The sequence below is a fragment of the Thermobia domestica genome, chromosome 18, assembly GCF_964235325.1.
Source record: "Thermobia domestica chromosome 18, izTheDome1.hap1.1, whole genome shotgun sequence".
Classification (NCBI taxonomy): Eukaryota; Metazoa; Arthropoda; class Insecta; order Zygentoma; family Lepismatidae; genus Thermobia; species Thermobia domestica.
The window spans coordinates 134,269,691-134,293,563 of record NC_137471.1 but is presented as its reverse complement, the minus strand read 5'-3'; the positions used below and the strand labels follow the sequence as shown (position 1 = coordinate 134,293,563).

General features: G+C 36.3%; 1 protein-coding gene across 1 annotated transcript in view; it reads left to right on the top strand.

Annotated features, from left to right (window-relative positions):
- The window catches only part of LOC145676101 (uncharacterized), a 52,944-nt gene that overhangs the window by 15,495 nt on the left and 13,576 nt on the right, over nt 1-23,873 (top strand). Inside the window, exons 2-3 of the mRNA XM_081746989.1 lie at nt 3,445-3,616; nt 17,876-17,986. Of these exons, the coding sequence (XP_081603115.1) occupies nt 3,474-3,616; nt 17,876-17,986 (254 nt within the window). The 5' untranslated portion in view covers nt 3,445-3,473. The remainder of the gene's footprint in view (nt 1-3,444; nt 3,617-17,875; nt 17,987-23,873) is intronic.

Sequence of the window (23,873 nt, the reverse complement as noted above, 5' to 3'; positions counted from 1 at the left end):
GAAACGAGGTCTTGCACTTTCGCCGTCGAGTTGTCTGTTGTCTGTCTGGTGGTTGTGAGAGTTACATGTTCATGAAATACGGTTAACAAGTAGTTTTATTTTATTTTACTGTTTGTCGGAAGTCGATGTTATAATTGTGTGTCATTTTGTAATGCTTTTAGTTGTTTTACTCGTAAACGTGCATGAATTGAAATTAATTATTTGAATATTAAAAGATTAGCTTAGGTTAGGTTTTAGATTTTTGTTCTTTCGGCATCTGTGGCCATTTAACCCGTCACGTTTGAGGGATGACGCCCCTCGGCGAGCATACTATCCAGGGAAAGACAAGGAAGAAAGCGGCCTGGGACCTGTATGTTATGTACCATCCCGGCAGTTGCCTGAGAAATAAGGAAAACCCAGGAAACCCTCATTCAGGGTGGATAGCCTGAAAAAGCATTTTACACTTTTTCGACCGAGTGTCCCTACCGGGAATCGAATCCAGGACCACTCGCACCGAAGGCGAGAGCGTTAGCAACTGCACTACGCGGGGCCACTTAAATATTGAAAGAGTGGTATATTAATTATATTTTTGGAAGGAGATCGTTAAAAATGAAAATAGGAAGGGTTACATCGCAGCCGTATTACAACCTTGTGCATTACGCTATGTGTAATTAGTTCGTTTCTTTTTTATATATAGTTTTCTTCTCTTTCTACTCTTTCTACTTTGGCAAATTTCTTTCAGAAATATATAATGAAACCATCTAAGTTTTATGAAATGTTATTTTCGTGAGATACAAACTAACGAAGTTTACTCCTTTCTTTATTGCAATAAACAAATGCCTTCAATGTTTATATTTTATATGCAACTGCCCACTTTTAGTAGGTACGGTTATTTGAGGGGATTCTTTCTTTGAACTATACTTCTGGTGTATATACATTAACTAAATTTATGTATAAGCATTAGAGATCGGAAAAACCGACATTTCAGTTTTCTTCAAAATCGGTTGTTTTTCACCGAAACTGCTTTTGATAGAAAACCGAACCAAGTTTTGATAGTAAACTGAAACAGATTTTGATAATAAAAAAACTTATTTTCATGGAAAGGCAAACCAGTTATCAAAAAACAGACTTCTCGAAAGTTTTAAAGCCAATTTGATTCTTCTAAAAACTAGGGGCCGGGTGGCTCAGTGATAGAGCGTTCACCTCTGGTGCATGGGGTCCCGGGTTCAAATCCTGCTCCCGCCATGTGAACTTTGTGGTGGACAAACACCGTGTGCGTGGGTTGCCTCGGGATTCTCCCGTTTCCTCCCACTTTCTTCGTTACACCATTTCATTCATTTCTCATTATCACCGTCTCCTTTAGTCTAACCGGCATAAAACTCAAAAATTTCATTTCATCTCATTTTTCTAAAAACTAGAAACCGGTTTTTGTGCCCACCGCTAGTATGTATATATTTTACAATTCTTCATCACGTAATTGTAATGTTTGATTTATCTATCAACGTGAAACACGCTCAATAAAGATTTCTCCTGATGCCTTCCGCTATATCATTCATCTTTCATTATATACATTGTACAAACTGAATTTGTAGGTTAGTATTTATACTTGTTTGTCAATACCTCAAATGAGTGTAAACGAAAAGTATAGTTTTATTTTAATCAGAGTTGACAAAAAACATATTTTTTTCCCGAAAAGACCAAAATACCTGTTCTTTTTTGGTTTAAACCCGTTTTTTTGGTTTAAATGATTTGCTCTATGTGTTTATCTATATATATAAAAGAGAACGTACAAAATTTTGTCCGCTCATCACGCTAATACGGCTGAACCAATTTCTTTCATTTTTGGGGGGTTATTAGGATTTGGACCCTAGATGTTTTTTATCATATCACTTTAATTTTTAATTACCAGTGTCTTGAGATAATTGACCATTCAAGTGTCCATAACGTACAAATCCTTTGTTATTAGTTCATCATAGGTAAAAATAAACGTATTTATATGCAACCCGCATGACCGTGTCACTCGGCGGGTTAACATAAATGACAGGCGATATACAGCGGAAAATAGCTTGAATCTTCTGTTTAAAATTTTTTAATTGATTTGCTTATTTTTACAGACACTTTTACAATATGCCAGCACCGGGATGACCGCAGCGAAGCGGGGCGGGTTAACATAAATGACAGGCGATATAATGTTAAGATTTACTGCAATCTTCTATGGTTTTTATCATATCACTTGAAAGCGAAAAAGTAAAAATTATCTAAGTAACAAAGTTTATTGCGTTCCGGGGTGACCGCAGCGAAGCGGGGTGAACGCTGCTAGTATTACATATGGACAGAAATAAGTTTGTTTTGCCTTGGTGTATTATGCAACAACAGGATTGTGCTGGAAGGAGTCACATAAGCTTAAAGCGGAATCCAAACTGCTTCTCGGCTTACAGCCGAAATAAATTGTCCTCCATTTAGATTCACACCGGGACTATTTGGCTACAAATACGATGAGTCTGCTGACTCACTCACGAAGCACTCCTGATAAAAATACATTGTACTGATCTTCACATACTTGTAATATAATCGTCAAGAGTCATTTCAGAAGGACAAAAAGATAAACATTTGCACAAATGAAATCATTATATATAAATCGGGAAACTTCCGCCTTAGTCATTGGGAAAATCCCGTTATTGCTTCTTATGTAAACTTTTAAGGTAAACGTATTATAATCAGTGCGTTAAAACTGAGGGATTAAATTACAAATTTAGTATGTAGATATCATTCAATAAAACTAAAAGAAAGTCCGATCAAAGCTAATGTTGGAAACTACGTAGGCAGTTGATAAATTTTGCCAATTTCTATCCATATATTTAAGCAACTTTGTTTCTTTATAAAAAACAGGCATTCAGGCAAGCAGAAATATGCAATTTGATGGGTTTGATTTGAACATCCTTATGTAATACAGAGGTTATCAATGAGAAGACTCACATAAAGTGTCACTTAAATTTGAAAGAAAGGTTGTGGTTCGACCGAGGATTGAAAATGGGACGCCTTGATTAAAAGGTGAAAAGGAGATAAAACTAATGCAGATGATTTGATATGTGGAAACATCATCATAAAGTTCACACGATTTAAAGCATTGTTCGTTTCTTATTCTTTCTTTTGGTTTAAACAATTTTTATTTATTTATTTATTTTGAAAAAAAAACAACATCTGGTTTAAAACAGCCAACCCTGATTTTAATATATGTTCTCATAAATGAGTAAAACTTTAGTTGCTTTCTGTGTATAGAAAATAGGAATATGCGTTAAATTAATGTATAAATAGTTGAAATATATATATATATATATATATATATATATATATATATATATATATATATATATATATATATATATATATATATATATTCTCAGATAAATAGTAACATACATTTTCTACTTCATTGTTATATTATTATTATTTCCTTCTTTTCAGAATTGTGTGGATGAGGCAACAATTCTAAAATGGAAGACGTTTATTCCAATTTAAAGAAGTTCTACCGCCATCTTCCTAAGCATTGCAAAAAATGGCAGGAAGTCATGAAAAAGGCAGACAGTCCACTGAAAGCTCTAAGAAATTACGCAGAACAGCTTCAAATGATCCAGGAGTAAGTAAAACTGTTTCCTGTTTCATCAGAACAAAAGTTTGGAGCTAAACGTTCCGTTGTGCGATGACACAAAATAGCTGAGGATTGACAATTCGATTGGATTTTGTGTGTTCTTGTTTAATTGTTTGTATTATCTCCTCGTCACACTTCGACAGTAAAATATCTGTGACTCGAATTCTTAGTCTTTCTGCGAGTATGTAGTGTATAGATGTATACGTGTTCTAAAAAATAACGCTATTATTAGATTATTTCACGTGTTATTTTAATTTGGATCAAAATATCGAATATATTTCAATCAAAATTTTTCTTACAGGCCTTACGTCTGGAGGACTACATATATTGTAGCCAAACCCAAACCATCATTTAACTCAGTATGATGTTTTTATTCCGTAGTAAATACGAAAATTCGATGTAGGGACCATTCAAAAATTTTGTAGCGCCGGATACAAAAACTAATCAACATCGCAATCTTTTGATCCATTTTTAGGTTTTCTAAAATTCTTCTTTAAATGATACGTCATATTTAAACGCATATATAGCATGGATAATTTATCTTGAAACCTCATTGTAACTTTTAAACTAATAAAGAAAAGCGCTAAACTTATCCGTAGTCAAGAGACGGAGGGAAATATTTTTATAAATTTCCAGTTGCCTGGCGTGAAGAGTGAAGAAGAGTGAATAGCGACAAACAGTCCAAGCCAACTCCCCTCCTCCTCACGTCCATTTAGACAGCCCACTCACCTTTTCAGAATTGTTCGAAAATGGTATCAATCGTTTGTGCAGAAATGTGCAACAATGGACAATGAGCTAGAAAAAAAAAAAAAAAAAAAAAGTGGAAGCTGTCTAAACGGTAGCTCCCTACCTTGTCAAAATTGGTCGAGAATGGTGACAATCGTTTCTGCATTGTCTGTGCAGAAATGTGCAACACAAATTTTCGTTTGTGCAACAATGAACAACGAGCTAGAACAAAAACAAAGTGGGGGCTGTCTAAACGTTAGCCCCACCTTGCCCAAATTGGTGGAAAATGGAGTTAAGCTTTTGTGCAGAAATGTGCAACACAAATTCTCTTTTGTGCAACAATGAACAATGAGCTAGAAGAAAAACAAAGTAGGGGCTGACTAAACAGTAGCCACCCCACCTTGTCAAAATTGATCGAAATGGTTCAAACGTTTGTGCATGGTTTGTACAGAAATGTGCAACACCAATTTTCTCAAGTTTCTGCACAAACGATTGACACCAATTTTGGATAATTTTGACAAGGTGGAGGCTTTACTGTTTATACAGCCCCTCCACTTTGTTTTTGTTCTAGCTCATTGTTCGTTCTTGCACAAACGAGAATTTGTGTTGCACATTTCTGCACAAACGATTGACTCCATTTACGACCAATTTGGGCAAGGTGGGGGCAACGTTTAGACAGCTTCCACTTTGTTTTTGTTCCAACTTATTATTCATTGTTGCACAAACGAAAATTTGTGTTGCACATTTCTGCACAAACGATGCACAAACGATTGACACCATTTTCGAAACGATTTTGAGAAGGAGGGGGGGCTGTCTAAATCGACGTCTCGTCCTCCGTTACCTTAGGTTCACTTTTCGTAGAACTTCATCCTATCTTCAGTCTAGGATCTAGTGAGCATATTCGTACAAAATTTCAGGTTTTACATCCGAGAGTTCCAAAGATCTGATAGAAGTTTAAGGTTCCCTTTCTTCCCTGTAGAGTGTCATTCCGTTCTACGAGCGATGATTTAAAAACAGTTACAAAACCAATTATGACTTTGAGTTTAACGTCTTGTTCAGCAGCGAGGCTATTTGAGACAAAGGCTATTATAGTTTATTTGTGAAACATAGCTGGAAGATCAACACACCTGATGATAGAAAGCACTCAACAATAGTCCACGATATAATCGCAGTTTTTGTTCAACCGCTTATCACAACGGCAAATACAGTTTTGTATACCATTTGCATAGAAATCTGCGTCAAGTTCTCGTAGCCACCGTGGGGCAGCGGTTTTGACATAATCACATGCCAGATAATGGTAGCAAGGCATTTTTTGCTTTAGAACAGGAAAAAGGTGAAAGGGTGACCTAGTCACTGGGGCTAGGTCAGGACTGTAGAAAGGTTGTCCAGGGTTTTCATTGGTCCGTCTTTCTTTGAAGGCATGACAGCACTTTCCTATACAATTGCTGTGAAATTTAGCCCTTCCTATACACATCTACAATCTGCCTATGAATGTCAGCAAGTATAGTTTTTTTTTTCTTTCCTTTTTTTTCCCCCCTAGGAACCGCACAGGTGACCTGTTCCTACTCTTCACCAATTTTCCAGACGAGTCATCATTTTTAATATCCACTTCTCGGGTGTACATGATCAGAATCCGAAGTCTTCAAACCTGCAGATATGTTATTAATCTACAAATAAATTTTCATGAAGTTACAGTGAATAACATAAAAGTCTTATACTTTGTAGTTGTAGCCTTTTCTTTTTCTTTCATTCCTCGTAAATATCACTCTCGGCCTAAGGTTCAAGGAAAACGTTTGTACAAAGTGCAAAGTTCTTATGCCCAAGAGTTCCAAAGATTGGTAAAAGTCGAAGAAAATGCTCAAGATTCACTTTCGACCTGTAAATCTTCTTTATTTCCTCAGTCTAGGTACATGGAAAATATTTATGTACAAAATTTCTAGATTCTACGCCTAATAGTTTCTTAGATAACGGCAAAAGTATTTAAGCCTCCCTTCCGCATACAGACATATTTAAATAGAGTGCAAGGAGAACATTTATACCATTTATACAAAATTTCAAGACTATACACGTAATAGTTTCGGAGATGTAGGGGGGGGGACACGTAATAGTTTCGGAGATGTAGGGGGGGGGGGAATCGTTCAAGTCTCGCTATCCACCCTTAGAGGCCGTAAAATGGTGTCTGTCTACAACCTAAGAGTGTAAGGAAAACGTGTATACAAAAATTTCAAGATATTACAACTAATAGTTTCGGAAATCTGTCAAAATAATAAAATAATATTCAACCTCCTTACTACCTCCCCCACCCCAACAGATCGTATTTCGCAAAAAGATGTATCTACAGTTTAGAGCGCGCAAGGGTATTTCATTTGTTTTGCTTTGAATTTAGGCATGGTTACTATGAACTGAAAATCAGAGAGTCATGGAAACCGATTAAAAATCAGGGGAAAATTTGACGTTTCTTCGGATGTTTTTGTTTTGATAAATGGTGAACATTTTAAAATGACAGAACTATCTGTAAAGTGAAGCCAGATTAATGGCATGATTAATCAGGGGACTGGCATATGTATAACTTACCACGTCTCTTGCACTGCTTATTCAGTGACTCTCCAGATAGCCGAGAAAAGTTTGCTGAGCTCGCATAAAACACAAAATTTCCTGGAAGTTGTGCGATGCCCGCTGATTAGATGCCATTTGTTTTTCAGAGGGTGCTAGAAATTTGGGACTATGTAATTAGATTTCTACAACAAACAAAGCTGCCGAATACCATCAGCTGAAGCAGGCAGTAAGCGATCCAGTTATAAAATACAAACTGGCTTTCTGCAAGATGGTAGCCATTGAATGTCAGCCCTTCCTGCGTAGGTTGAGACTTCCAAGACCGTTGGCCCCATCGTCTTTGAAGCTGTAGAAAACTTTTACAAGATTTCATGATTCAATGTATGAAACCAGAATTGCTGAAATTGACAGATACAGGCATATTGATTGTTGATGGAACAGAAGCAGAAAGTCTTGTGATTAAAAATGTTGAAATTGGATTTACTGCCTGATGTTTTCTGTCACAAATAGGAACAGTAACTAGGAAGCAACAGAAACAGGAATTTTTACTACTGCTGTTGTACCCAAACTTCCATGATTACCAAACTTCAGCGGAGTAATTCTTTAGAGTTCAAAGCAGCTAAAGTCCTGTGTTCGTTAGATCCTAAGTTACGAGCATTCACCCCATGTAAGTCAAAAGAGATTCTCTCATCTTCTAGACGAACTTCATGTGTCTGATATCATAGATGATGCGCATGCTTAAAGCTCGGAGAAAGAATGCATATCTTCCCTCATTCTTCAGAGTTGTAACGAATTAGGATGTGACCCAGCTTGCAGCAAGTTTCTTGCTGGCACTGAAGAATACATTCATAAAAGGTAGTAAAATTTGTATTGTCATTCTCGCATGAAAATGCAACATATACAAGAATGAAAGGACTCGATCAGATCTCGATCAAATTTTTAACAGATGAGGTTCGAGCCTCGAATGGTTTTAATCATTTCACTTTGACTGTACATCGTGGTGGAGGGAGGAAGATATATAAAATATACATAAAACTTAATAACCATTGACACACACGACCGATCTCGATCAAATTTGCCACATACATGATGTTCGGGCCTGGGATTGTTTCTATTATTTCACTTTCACGGTGCAACTATTTCACTTTCACGGTGCAACTTAGGGGAGGAGGAGATATTTAAAAATGATCGAATATGACCTATATTAGTATCGAATCCATAGTTTTCGGGGTTGCTGAGATGAGCAGTGACACTTCCGATGCCGTCTAATCCAAATTCAGCTCCGCAACTTGGGGAAGGGGGAGATATATATACAATTAATCGAAAATGACCGATATTAGTCAATCCATAGTTTCCGGGGCCACTGAGATGAACAGTAACACTTCCAATGCCATTTAAATCCAAATTCAGCCTACATTAGTACTTTATGTCCAAAATGAAATGTATTCTCCCCGTGCAAACAACGAGTATTCTGTTAGTGGAAGATAGCCATGGAAAGACTATTTCAACAGAAAGGCATATTGATAAGCATTGAATCCATACAAATCACCAGAAGATTTCGCTTTATATGAAAGGCTTCAGAGATGCTACGAGGGGTATTTGCACCAGCAGAAGAAAGAGGTAAATGAGGACAACAACAAAAGGAAGCTGAGAAGAGAATGTTGGGTGCACAACTGAGAGACTTAAAGCAACAGAAGATACACCTGAAATGGAAAAGTGATGAAAAAGAGGAAGCTATTGATACCGAACTGAATTAGAGCAAGAACAAAGGACTTTATTGACGTAAATTTCTGTAACTCCCTGCCGCGAAAGTCATTGGTCACAATTTTGTGTTAATCGTGTTTTTTAATTATAGTTTAATAGTTTTAATTCAAATAAACTGCCGTTCTCCTTTCTTTATTTAAAAGTTCTGGTCATATTTGTACGCATTTTATGTAGAGATACGTAATCTTGTTTGTAGGCAAGTGTGGAGTATTTTTTTAGAAATGAAAATATAGTGACAATAAATATGGATATAAAAGCAGTCAGTTAAAAAAAAAAAAGCTGTATGGGGAGAAGAGGCCTTCTTTTTCACACGAATTGCATATAATCATGGAATCTTATAAAAAGACATGGAAAGCCAGAGATTTCTTTTTAATCAGAACATGTAGGAACTGTTAACGTTACGTTAAGCAGCGTGGCTATATGAGACGTAGACCTGCAGCTTAATGTGGGATCCAAACTACATGAGTTCCCGCCGGAAATCGACTCTGCGTTTCACATCCTAAAGGCGCGTAAGCGACCCATGTTACCACAAGGGAGCCTTCGAGTGCAAGAAAAACATTTATACAAAATTCTGCGCCTAATAGTTTTGGAAATGTGGCGAACGACAAAATAAATATTAAAAGTCCCTTATTTCCTCTTAGGGGTCGCATTTCACAAAGTATTGTTTTATTTAAACATTAAAGTGCAAGGGGAGCATTTATACAAAATTTCAAGATTCTGTGCGTGATCGTTTCGGAGATTGGCGAACGGCAAAATACCATTAAGGCTCCTTTATTCCCTGTTTATTCCATGGTTTCGCAAAATCCCTTTTTATCTACAGCCTAGGACCCATGGAAAACATTAGTACAGTCCGCAGCAAAAAAACCTGCAACATGAGCATGTAAGTTTATTGTGAAACTACGCCTAACAGCGCAGGGAATCAACATAACGTCTAAGTGGCACGAATCACGGCAGGAGAAACCTCGGCATCTTCCCCTGCACACTTATTTTGGAGCAAAAGACTTCGTCGTTTCACAATAAACTTACATGCTCATGTTGCAGGTTTTTTGCTGCGGACTGTACAAGATCTCAAGGTCCTATGCCTAATAGTTTCAGAGATCTGTTGGTAAGTGGGTCAGTGGATTTACTCTTTTATATATTATAACCTATTATGTTATATATAACCTACCACTTCGTCCAACTCAATATTTTGGCACTTTTATCGTTTTAACCCTGGATTACAAACCTTATTTTGTGTCTACGTGGTTACAAATCATTCATACATTTCACGACTCAATTTGTGTTTTTTTTTTTTTTTTTAATTATTATTACAGTACATTTTTTTTTTAAATCTTAATCGGCAATAAAATTACATCGACAATAATATTGGATGCCTTTGGAATAATTTATTGAACAAGTACATGTAAAAAGTTTTGTATATAACTTGTTAGTTGTATACTTGAATTACAAGTCACGAAGAAATAGTTACATTTATGTGGGTAAATTGTTTTATAGATATTACTATAATAGATAACTAAAGTAAAAGAACCAAGGCAATTAAAAAACGTAGTATTTTACATATAAACTTCGAAGAAAGTAGTTAGGTGCAATACTTGAAAGTTGTCTTTCTAAGCTTTGTTATTTTCCCTCGTCACACACCACGCAACACACAGCTCTATGTTCAGCACAAATCGCCTAACTCCAGTGCTTACACAAGTGTGCTGTCATTCTCGTTTTCAGTGACGGACAGTAAAAGCAATTTTTTCTTGCTCCTTGTGGCGGGTTTGCGATAGGGTTAGTGATGGGGGTGCGCTTCATTAGCAGTATCACTAGAGTCTTCATCAGGAGCTATCTCATCCAACAACCTTCTTATTTGATTATTTTCACGTTCTTCCTCACTGCCACCCATAGTTTCTCCACCAACGAAGATAAGAAATAGTTACAATGCTATTACACAACTCTTTGCACTGTTATAGTCCAGAAAACACTCATTTAATGTTAAAAACAAGAAAATACATTTATTAAAATTTGTAAAAAGTAACTAACGTGGTTACAAACCTTTCGCACCAATTACTATTAGACAGGGTGTCTATCGGTCACGAAAGTCACGAATGTCACAAAAAAGTCACGAAATCAGAAAACGGTCATGAAAGTCACGAAAAAGTCATGAAATTTAGCTTTTGGGTCACGATTTTTTTTTTAGCTGTACACATGTAAGTAGAGATTGGAAAATTTTGTTCTATAAAACGTCAAAATTCACCATCAAAAATGTCTATGGCCGGCTTTAGACGCTACCAAATCGCAAGCAAAGTACGTTTCTATCGCATGAATGAAAATTCGGCCTAATTCGCACCCAAATTTGCTCTTGAAAATGTTAGGAAATTTTATGATTTGGTGAAGAAAAGGTCACGAAAAAGTCACGAAATTTCATTTTGGAATTTTATTAGACACCCTGTTAGACCTTCAAAATACTTATCATACAACCGACTGACATGGCTCTCAAACCAAAATTGGCCTCTGCTGTAAGAACTAGGAAGGTCTGTTGGGAAGGAGGGCGGCCGCGTATTCGCGGTTCAGCGCATTCAATAATTTTGGACATGCTGTTTCGTAAAATTTACGAATGGTTTGTAATCCATGGTTAAAAGTTGCTTAAACAATAAATGCCAAGAAAATATATGCCAGAGTGATCAAAATTTCCTATATTAGCATTTAAAAGATTATTTGAACTCATAAGTTTTTACACTTATTCTGTACTAAGATTCGATACGACGTTCACCACTTTTCATAAACAACTCGTTCTATATGTTGCTAAGCAATCATGAACAAAAGCGAATCGGTATTGTAAGAACAAATGAACAATACAAACTTGAAATATAAAGTGTATAAAATCAACATTAATCAATGTAACATTGTAAATTATTTCTTTCTTTCTTTTTTTTTTTTTTTTCGACTGGATTCCGAAGCAAATTTATTCTTCAGCCCAATAAACACAGGTCGAAAAATATAAATATGGTCGTTGCATAAATTGGCTCCCACAGGATGGGATTTGATAAGTTGTCTTGTAGTAGAATAAATTATCAAAGAATGTTAGGTCTTCGTTTCAGTCATTACTTAGTTTTTTGTTTCCGTTTCAAACCACACTATTAATAAGTACGTATATTAATTAATATGCAATTAGATGATTTTTACAGAATTGATTGAGAAATTCAAATTAAAAAAGAAAGTTTAAAGATCAATTGTTTTTCACTTCTTAAATAGCTTGAACTATTTGTGTTAAGTAAAATATGTAAAATTAAGTATACTCGATATGAGATTATGCAATGACAAATTCGTTGTTATTTTTCCAGTAATATTTGTACCTCACATACAGTGGTGTACGCAGAATTTCATCAAGGTGCGGTTTAAGCACTCTGTCTCATATCTTAATATAGGTTTAATAAATGTTTTTTGTTCCATAACATCTTGCTCAGGAAGGTTTAAATCCTGACCCCATTACGTACGTTACTGCCAATATAAGAATTTAATGAATGTCTTCAAAGTTAATATCATAGGAGGCCTCTAAGTTAAGGATTGATTTTACTGGGAGAGGAGTAAAAACAGTTTCACTGCCATTTATGATAGAACTTCCCTCTTGTAGAACTCTGGAGCCGCCACTGGATAAACACATTATTTTTACATGAAAATCTGTATCGTGTACTTCACTCATGCATCATGCGTTGTTAAGTTGTCTCAGTTGTTGAACTTTTTTGTAAGCCACTGTAAACTACGAGGGATTCAGAAAATAATGCCTCCAAGCCCACTACTTGGCCAATAGTACTGCAAACATTGTGAATTGTTTATCATTAATTCACTGATATTTAAGCAATAGAATATCACTTGTTTCACTGTCCTATCTCTTCTCGTTCCAGAGTAATAAAGCAATCCATGGAATCCAGTGGTGACGTCCGGTTGAATCAGCGGGCTGTCATTGAATTTCGGACTGCGGAAGGAACATTCATCGCCGGCGACGAGTCGTGGATACACCATTACTATTCAGAAACGAAGAGTCAGTCGATGGAGTACAGCCACACGTCCACTCCTCCGCCAAAAGATTCAAAGTTGTCCGATGTGCTGGCAAAGTGTTTGTTGACATCCTGCCCATAATCCGGATCTTGCGCCGTGAGACTTTTGGTTCTTCCTCAAACTTAGGGATCACCTTCAGGTCCAACGCTACAGTTGTGACGCGGAGGTGGAAGCAGCAGTTTGGCAATAGTGTCTCCAGCAGCCACCAGCATGAAAAGCCTTGTTTCGTGTTGGCGCAAGTGTGTTGTCCGTAATGGGGACTATGTTGAAAGATAATGCCACCATTTGTAGCTGACATTGCAAGCTTTCCACTGATATCTGTATCGGTGTTTTCTGTCAAATACAAATTAAAGATACCACCTTGGAGGCATTACTTTCTGAATCACCCTCGTATATATAGAGAGAACAACGTGTACAGAATTTAAATTGTATAAAGAATATGTATTTATTATAAACTGTTATAAAGCTGTGGCTAACATTATTCGACGAAATGAAGAGCTTGGAAATTAGGACGCATTAGAAGCAATGCAAGAAAAAACTGCAATCTCAAGGGATAAAAAAATTTAAGTGTATAGGTTGATTGGGTGAAGTATTTATTGAGGCACGAGAATTTTTTCGTAGTACTTTTGAGCACATTATTCTACACCATTTGCATATTCTTTCTTTCTTTATTGGTCTGAGATTGGTAATTGCCTGTCTTCTTCCTACTTTGGTCTAACACAGATAAACATCTTAGTTGGGAGAGAGACAAAGGAATCAGAAACAACTGAAGCAGTATGACATGACGGTGGATGGAACGTAAGAAAATTAGTTAAACATAATCTGTACCAGTCGTTACTGTTGAGAGTACCACCTTCGGTGCTTGGGGTCCCTGGTTCGATCCTAGCTCGCGCTGTGTGGACTTTGTGGTGGACAAACACTGTGCTCGTGCATTTTCTCGAGGTTCTCTCGTTTCCTCCCACTTTCTTCAATCCACTATTTCATTCATTTCTCATAATCACCGTCTCCTTTAGCCTAACCGGCATAACCGTGGGACGTGCGGAAAAAAAGTCCCGGAACGGTCCAATATCTCGCGAAATGTACAGATCAGCAAAACAAAACAAAACAAGAAAACACGTGTTAAATAGTTTAAAAAAATGCTACCCAATGATACCAAACGCAACCCTCTATCCCCACCCCTTCAGGAGTAAAGTGGTTAACTTGAAAATTTTAAATGAGAACCATTTGTTATTGCACATTTAGATTCTCCAGAAAAAGTGACATCAATTTGACCCAGAATTGAAAACAGTGCCTTCATGGATTGCAGGGCAAGAGGTCCTAAGTTCCATCCCTGATAAAGTCAATCTTTTTTTCTTTTGTTATTTCCATAAATAAGTCCATACGTTTTAACTTCAATTAGTACTTTCTTCAAGTTACATACAATAAAAATTTCAATAATTGTTTTGCAAACTAGCTTTATGACGTGTTTCTTAATAATAGGGCTATTAGGGTTAGAATTCATACGAATATTTACAACAAAAACAAACCATTTTTGTTGTCATTTAGCCATTTGTATTTTCTTGCAAGTTAATAAATTATGGACAAATATTGGGTCGATGCATAAGTTCGTGCGGTTCTTATATTTTATATTTTATTTTTATTCTGCTGTTCTGTTAATTCAAATACAAATACAACATAGACATAACATTAACATATTCTACGAGTGTAACAATACATTGCATACATTTTACTGTCACTCACAATTACTCAGTGATGTATTCATCTCCACTATTATGACCTGCTAACGTTCAGGTAGCAGTTCAGTGCCTAGCCTGTAGAACTGTTTGGGTTTTGACTGAAATAAATCTCTTAGCCATTGGTCAAGAGAAGTTTCATCAGGAAACATTTGCCCCTGAATGTGGTTAGAGAGAGAGCTGAAAAGATGTAAATCTGAGGGGGCAAGGTCAGAGGAATACGAAAGATGTAGTAGTTCCCAGGAAAGTTCAACAATCACATCTTTGGTCAATTTCGTCGTATGCGGGCGAGCATTATCATGGAGTGATAAGACAAGTTGTCCCGGTCTTTTGTTTTCAACAGCAACAGCAAGCCGACTTAGCTGGTCACTATACACAGCTGAAGTAATCGTTACGTTTTTCGGAAGAAGTTCATGGTGAAGAATGCCATCTTTGTTCCATCAAACTACAACATGATTTTCTGTGAATGGGCACCATCCTTGGCACTGGGAGTTACTTTTTTTTTATGGGCTGAGTCACTCTTTCCTCTTCTTCATGTTGACATACAGGCACCATTTCTCGTCACCTGAGACAGTGTTCGAAAGGAATGCTTTGTGCCTATCACAAGCCAACCGGTGCCGGGCAAGCAATGACGAAAAGATGTTTACTCGTTGATTTTTGTTACTGGCACTTAACACATGTAATACCCATCTACCCAATTTCTGTACCTTACCCATCAAATGCCAATGGCGTACAATAGTTGACTGATCACATTCAAAAACTTGCGCTTTATCCCGCGTTGTTTGACGAGGATTCTCATGAAGCAACTCATTCAAGCTATTTTCGTCAAAATCTGAAGGTCTTCCAGAACGTAGATCATCAGACAAATCAAACCGTCCTGCTCAAAAATGGGAAAACCATTTCTGTACTGTTCCTTCAGCAGTTGCTTCCTTCCCGTACACTACACAATTGTTCTCGTAGCTTCTGCTGCACTGGATACTCGGTTAAACTCGAAGAGTAAAATGTGACGGAAATTGTTACTTTTCTCAATTTAAGATTTCATATTAGTTTGAAATATATGCAATAACACGTTCACAATTAAGAAAACCTGTGTTTTATAACACACAAACTCCAAATTACAATAAAACAACAGAATAACGATAAACAATCGCTTCACGCTGCATTGTTGCCAACCCAAAAGTCAACGCACGAACTTATGCATCGACCTTATACATTATTTTTATTGAAGTTGAAATGTATGAATTCATTATTTGAGTACAGAAAATGCACACAAAAATGTTACTCAGCACAGGAATCGAACTTAGGACCTCTGATTACGCAGTCCAGTACGCTAACCGCATGGCCACAGAGTACGGGATTGACAATTCTCATTTTCATAACGTTTTGGTTCCCTCGCTTTTTTCCGTGTCATTTAAGCGCTATCCTTGAAGGTACTGTTTTCAATTCTGGGTTAAATCACCGTCAGTTTTTCTGGAGAATCCAAATGTGCAATAACAAATGGGGTTCCCCATTTAAAATTTTCAAGTTAAAGAAGTTGCTCCGCCATCTTCCTGAACACTGCAAAAGATGCCAAGAAGACATTAAAACTTTTGACAGTCCATTAAAAGATATGGGAAATTATTCAAAACAGATTCAGATGGTTCAGGTGCGGAAATCATTTAGCATACGCGAGATAGAATATGTATTAACACAATTACAAATACACATGAATGGGATTTGCACAGAAAAAGTGATGGATGATTCTTTTTTGTTTCGGAGTGTGCGTGAGAGCGTATATACCAGAATTGTGACAAAAAATCTAAATCTAACCATAAAAGGAGCAGCTGAGAGCTTAAGTTTAATGTTGCTTTTGAAGATAGTCCTCTGACAATTCAAAGCATTTGCCCATCGATGTATCGGTGTTTAGTGCGTTTATGCACTGGTAAAAATGATGGATGGGGATATTGTCCAGATGGAAAAGAGCATCCCGTCAACCTTCTGCTGGATATGATCATGCAGCTTTCATAGGAGGTTTGCATAATAATCTTCAATTACTGTTTGTTCTTTTGGAAGATAATCTTCCATCATCACCCGATCCAAATTCCAAAAATAACTTAAGTCTTCTTTGCAAGTGTGAATGATAAATGTTCCTATTGCTTAAAACTTCGTTTTGACTCCAGTTGATACTGATGGACCCGGATCTAGTGTTGGGGGGCGCGGTGGCTCAGTGGTAGAGCGTTCACCTCCGATGCTTGGGGTCTCTGGTTCGATCTCAGCTCGCGCCGTGTGGACTTTGTGGTGGACAAACACCGTGCTTGTGGGTTTTCTCGGGGTTCTCCCGTTTCCTCCCACTTCATTCCACCATTTCATTCATTTCTCATCTTCACCGTCCCCTTTAGCCTAACCGTCATAATCGTGGGACGTAAAACTTGGATTTCATTTCATTTTCATTTTCCGGATCTAGTGTTAAGAATCGAGTCAGAAAAGAATCTGATATGGTCGCAAAAGTGAAGATTGTCCCTCGAATAGTTGCATCTGGTAGTCTTTCGATCAAGGTTCAAGGGCTTAGGTACCAATCTCGCTGACATTTTTTTTTTTTTTCATTTCTAATGCTAGGTGATAATTTTGTCAACACTTACAGTTGATAAGCCCTCTATCTAGCAATTTGGGTGTGGTTACTGCTTCATTAGGTTTTCCTGGTAGAGAGTCACCTTCAAGCTCTCCGCTCCCTGAATTCAGATGACTGTTTCATTGTTGTCGGCTACATTGGCTCAATAGTAGAGCGCTTACCTCTGGTGCATGGGATCCTTGATTCGACCCAAGTTCGCGCCAAACAAACTCTGTGGTGGAGAAAAACACTGAGTGCGTGGGTTTTCTTGGGGTTTTCCCGTTTCCTCTCACTTTCTTCATCCACCATTTCTCATCATCACCGTCTCCTTTAGCGTAGCCAGCATAACCGTAGTACGTAAAACTTAGATTTAATTTCATTTGTCACTAGCATATGGCATAGTAACCCTGTCAACGTGGATATCCTACGACGTCAGATCCTTCTTATTATATGAGAATATTCAATAACAGCTCTCTTGACTTCGGTTCTGTTTGGTCAAAAGTGTGGTGCAGCAAGTGCGTACATATACGTCTTACAGTAAGTGTACAAATCTCGCCAAATGATGATTAGAAAACACTTTAGCGGAGATGTTTCAACAATATACAAAGAAAACAGAAACAATAATGACGTTCTAATAATTGATGAAAACTTGACTGCATCTACTTCAGGTTGTATGATAAAGAAAACTTTAAAATAATTAAAATATATTTGCATTCAACAAGATTTAAAATGATATATTTTTTCCTTTACTATATTAAACTGAGCTAAAATAACTATGAAATTTATTTTTAGTTGTTTATTTATTTATTTTTTACATCACATTTTTTATTCTTTCTATTTCAGAGTTGAAGTAGAAGGGTTTCCTCTTGGACGATTCCCACAAATTAAGGAGAGATTAGTTTGTAAAATTGAATGTGAAATAGATCAGGAGTTAAAGACATTGACTAGTGTAAGGTATGCTCTAAACATTTAGTGTTTTTACGTAAGTGTAGTAATATGTAGTGCAAACAATAAATTCAAAATGTGTTTTAATTCCAATGGAACACTTGTTAGAAATCTGCAGAAGACTGCTCAATTAGAATCCTGAAAAATTGGGAAAAGTCAAGAAAATTGACTTTGTCTGGAAAAATAAGCCAGGTAGTTCTAGAGATAATGAGAAAAGCAAAAAGGCTACTACTCATCGCAAAAGATCTATAGTAGAGTGTTCCACATGTGATAAGTAGCGCTTTCGGAAGAAACCTCTTCATCGGCTTGCTTAAATTCATAAAGGATTTAAAACATAAAGGAAAATTTGGAAGGGTAAAAAATGTTAAGAAATGTAAAAAAACAAATCTTCAGCCAAAAAATTAAACATATGAGAATGGCACTCACTGTCATTGCACACTGTTGTTCACTGTTTAATTTTCTTCCTGGTTTCGAGAGAACAGCTGTCTGGTCTAGCAACGCATCTGAGAGATTCTAACCGTCACATCGCGGTGTCCTGTTTGATTGAAAATGTAAAAACAACAACGGAACGAAACATCAAAGAATCATATTATATCCAGAGAGAGAGAGAGAGACATTCGTAATTTGGATAGAGGAGCAATAAATATTATTTAGAGTAATCTCATTACATGCTTTCGCCATCTGGAAAGCAAGAAAAGTAAACAGTGAACAGCAGTGTGTAATGAGTGCTATTCCCATGTGTTTAAGTTTTTTGACAGAGTTATTTTCTACATTTCTTTACCTTTTTTACCCTTCCAAATTCTCCTTCATGTTTTAAATCCTTTTTGAATTTTAAGCAAACCGATGAAGAAAGGGTTTTCTTCCGAAAGCGCTACTTGTTACATGTAGAAGGAAACTCTACTAGAGATCTTTTGCGGTGAGTAGTAGCCTGTTTGCATTTCTCATTAAATATCATCACCACTCGCAATACTGTGGTATATAGTTCTAGAGATAATTTGGAATTATTAAAAAATAATTTTATATAGGCGTATTTTGCAGATTTCTAATTAGAGTGTATCTAGTTCACTCAATTGAGAACCTACCTTCAGGTACTGCGGTTACATTATGTGTTTTCCATGGTTAACATAGGACGAGACATACGCGAGAGGTATTGTAGTTATATAGCAACAACCTTTTTTTTTTTTTTTTTTTTTTTTTTTTTTTTTAATTTAGACATTGAGGATTTGTATACCAATATTTGTGAATATTTTGTTTATAGTGAAATGAGAGAATAGAGTTTGGGGGAACGATTTTAATGTGTGTAATTTTATGTTGATTTATGTTCGCTGAAACTTTGCAAGTATTGATTTATGAGTTGGCATTGACAAATATGAAACGAATACGTTCCTTAGATTTATAGATAATGATTAAAAGACGTTCAGTTGATGATATACTTTTGTGTGTTTTTAATGGTGAGATTAGCTCCAAAGTGTTGATACAACGTTTTTGAGATTTTTGTTGCAACTAATACTAACTCGGAATGCAAAGTTTTTTTTTTTTTTTTTTTTTTTTTCGCACTGAGGTTGCACTTACTGAACTCGTGGTGAAATCGTAAGTACGTGTACCTATGAATATACTTCTTTCATCAATTTGTGAATGCACGAACTTACACTATGACTTATGAAATGTAGATAATTCCAGTATTTGGAATCAAATGTAAAGACATAATTACATAGTAGTTTTTACAGATAAAGAATGCACAGTTGAGTTTTGAAATATTTAAAGTTTTTTTTTTTTTTTTAATTGTTTTGTGTGTTATTTGAAGAGTAATTAACTAAAAATGCCAAGATTGGGATTTAGATTTCTGGGCGTTCAGCACCTATGGCCATTTAGCTTGTCACGTTTTGAGAGATAACATCCCTCGGCGATCTCACTATCCAGGGAAAGGGAAGAAAGAAATGATTGGGGAAGGAAGCGGCCTGGAACCTACATGTTAGGTTCCACCCCAGCATTTGCCTGGTGTGAATGAGAAAAACCTAGGAAAACCTCAATCAGAATGGCTGGCCTGGAAACGCTTGTTGCAATTTTTCGACCGAGTGCCCTCACCGGAAATCGAACCCGGACCGCTCGCACCGAAAGCGTATAGAGCGTTAGCGACTACACTATGCGGGGCCACCACTAAAAATACAATTACGGATAAAAGTTTAATAATTGACTTGAATAGAGTCTGTGACAGTACATTCAGTTTAAAACATTTCTTAATTTTCTTTAAAATTCTGACATTGTTTTGGTGTTGTGATAGGCTTATATTGTCTTGCATAATAAAAAAATGTTTGGCCCTTAATATAAGGATAAAATCCGTATGCGTAACTTTCTACAACTTCACAATTTAATTAAATGTTCTAGAGATTTGAAAGTCAAAATCCCTAACAAAATCCTAGAGATTTGAAAGTCAAAATCCCTAACAAAATCTATATATACAGGGTGTTTCAAAACAACACCGACAACGTTTGCGACGTGATTCCTGATACCAAGATAGGACAAAAAGTATAGAGCAACCTGGGTGCACAAATGCTTCCTTTCGGCTTCATGCTCCGAAAACATGAAAAACTGAACTTTAAAGGTCCATAGCTCCAAAACTATGGGACCGATAGTAGTCGGTTCAAGACCACTTCGGAACTGGTATGTGCCCTATCCAAATATCCGACTTCCAGAATCCTGCGGTACTTCCTCAACTATTTTTATAGAGGTAGTTTGTGAGTACTTCAGATTATATGCCCGTAGCCAAACTCCTTCCGTAAAAAATGTTGCGTGAGTACTTTAGGATTCTGAAAGTTGGATACTTGGATAGAGCTCATACCAGTTCCTAAGTGAAGTCTTGACCCGACTACGGTAGGTCCCATAGTTTTGGAGCTATGGACCTTTAAAGTTCATTTTTTTAGTGTTTTCGGCAGCCTATAACTCCGAAAGGAATCATTTTTGCCTTTTTTTTTTTTGTTTTGTTTTAAGGCCTCTACATTCCCCTGCCGTTGCCAATTACTTTTGGACTTATTATAGGGCAGTCGCTACTTTGCCTCTGCCTTTATTTTCTCTCTTTACTTTTATTTTCGTGTATCTCTTTTTTTCGGCTATTATTCCTCAGCAGGTTGAGGTGAGGCATATTTTACTAGCATGGCATCTAATACTTTAAACCATGCCCTTTAATGTACCTTTTTTTATTTTTTTATTTCATTTTTATTATTATTATTTTCCTTTTTTACAAAAAAACGGACAAACCTGTAAAAGAATATTACAAATATATAAAAGATAATTTTCTTTTTTTTATCAGTTGTCATTCATTAAAAAATTTTTTTTTTTTTTTTGCACTATTTTGGGCTGTTTCCTCTACCGCCACCTGAAAGTAAATTAAAAAGAATATACATTAATAGCAATATAACAACAAGAGAGACAGTGCGAAACAAATATTGGTTTGTACAAATTTCTTCAGAGTTTTTCCTGGCTTTTATTACTTCTTTTTATGTTATTTGTTTATTTCTTGAGATCGCACCAAACATTCACATATAGGACACACAATTAACAATATGACACTAGCACTGACACTAAACACTAAACACAAAACAAGAGTAGCGTCTTCCTATTCCGGTTTTCATTCCAGGAATTTTATAAAATGCATTTATTATTTGTAAGCAGAATTCTGTATGTTATATTTTCTCTAAAACTAGTCTGTGTTCCGTTCTCTCCTTCTTCTATTTTCAATTCTTCTGTTCCACATGTTTCCCACTACGTGTTTTGTCAATTCTTGGAACTTCTGTAGCTTTATTTTATCCTGTCTGATGTTTTCCCATGTTTCATTTTTGAGTTCGTCTCTAATATTTATTATATCTTCTAGTTATAAAGTGTGCACAAGTCCATGTTACATGTTCGGGTGTCTGGGCCATTCCGCAGATACATGTCTGATTTTCTTCTATGGTGATCCTGTATAAATGTGACTTAAATGGTCCATGGCCAGAAAGTGTCTCCATGGTCTCCTTATTTAGGTTTGGCATCTCTTTCCTTATTTGTATCGTCGGTATGTATTCTTTTAGTTTCTGTCCTTTACTTGAGTTTTCCCATTCCCGTTGCCATTTCCTTTCAATAATTTTATCTAACTCTGCTTCGTTATTTGGAATTTGTCCTAGTATTTCTAAAATTTTTGCATTTTCATTATTTTTCGTCCACATTTTATAGGCCTGTCTTAGTACCTGGAAATGTATTGGTTCTTCCTGAGCCAGTACCTGTAGAGCCTCCGTTGACATGGTTTTTATTACATTTAGGGTTCTTATAAGTACCCCTCTTTGTGCCCGATTTATTGTTTGTCTTAGTTTTATGTTCATAAAAAGTCTGTGGCACCACACACTGGCACAATAGCTAAGTACTGGCATGATCACTGTTTTGTTGTAAGTTTGCAATATCCTCTTAGGGATTTGGTAGTCTCTTCTTGCTATTGTTAGTAATTTGTGTGCTACTTTTTTGCTCTTATTCGTAATCTCCTCTATATGTTTTCCGTAATTTAATTTTTCATCTATCCATACTCCCAGGTACTTAAACTCTGTCTATCTTTTTGTTGGATATCTTTAGAATAGGACCTCTCTGAATTTTCTGTCCAAAAATTGTATACTTTGTTTTTGTTCCGGAAAGTGTTAAATTATTTGTTGAACACCATTTTTGTAGCTTTTCTAGTATTATGTTTCCCTTTCTTTCTACTTCGTGTCTTGAAGATGCCGACAACACTATCGCTATGTCATCAGCATAACCAACTACTCCCTCTGTTTCTTCAAGTCGATTAAGACATTTCAAACATGGATCTATTACAATATCCCACAATGTAGGGCCAGATATGGATCCTTGTGGGCATCCTTTTGTACTGTATGTAGTTATATTTTTATTTGGTGCTATGTATGTTGTGTTCCTATCGGTACAGTAATCTATCATCAATTCATACAGAGACTTTGGTACCCCCCATTTCTTTAAATTGCTTAAATAGTGATGGCCACCATAGGTTATCAAAGGCCCCACTTATATCTACGTATATTACTACCTGATATTTCTCCGTCTTACCCTTTTCAATTAGTTCCAAAAGTCTCCTTATTGCAGTCTCAGTACTTCTTCCTTTCCGAAAACCATGTTGTAGCCTATCATTATATTTCCGTATTTGTTTAATCTTTTTACGATAACTGTTTCGAAGAGTTTGCCAATTGTATTTAGGAGACATATTGGTCTGTAAGCTTTTGGATCGTCGTTCATTTTGTCGTCATTCTTTTTGATTATGACTAAATTGGCTTTCTTCCAGTTTTTAGGTACCCTTCTCTGTTTTAGACACAAGTTGTACAGTCTTGATAAGTATGGTGCCCATTTCTCCACTTGATCCTTGTATATTTCTGATTTTATATTATCCGGTCCTGCGGCTTTCTTGTTTTTCAGCATTTTTATGTATGCTATTATCTCTTCGTTTGTAGTTTTTTCTATTTGTTCATCATTTCTAGGTGGTATTTTCATCTGATTTCGTACCTGCCTATGTTCATCGTTGTCTTTAGTTGGGTCGTCAGTCGGTAAGAGCTTTGTCATTAAATAATTTACTGTATTTTCCCAACCCTTGGTATGTTCTCCATTGTCCATTTTGAGGGTAGAAAGTGTTGTTGGCTTGTTTACTTTGTTACTAATTATTTTATATGGTTCGCCCCATATGTCTAGATTTATGTTTTCCCTTAAAAATGCTTTCCAACTTTTTAATTTTGTTTCTTTTAATTTATCTTGATATTTGCTTTTAATTTTTCTATATTTTTCTAATCTTCTTCCTTTGAGTTCGGCATCCCACGTGGCTTGGTATAATTTCCTTGCTTTTCTGGTTTTCGTTTTTAGATTTTGCAACTCCCCATTC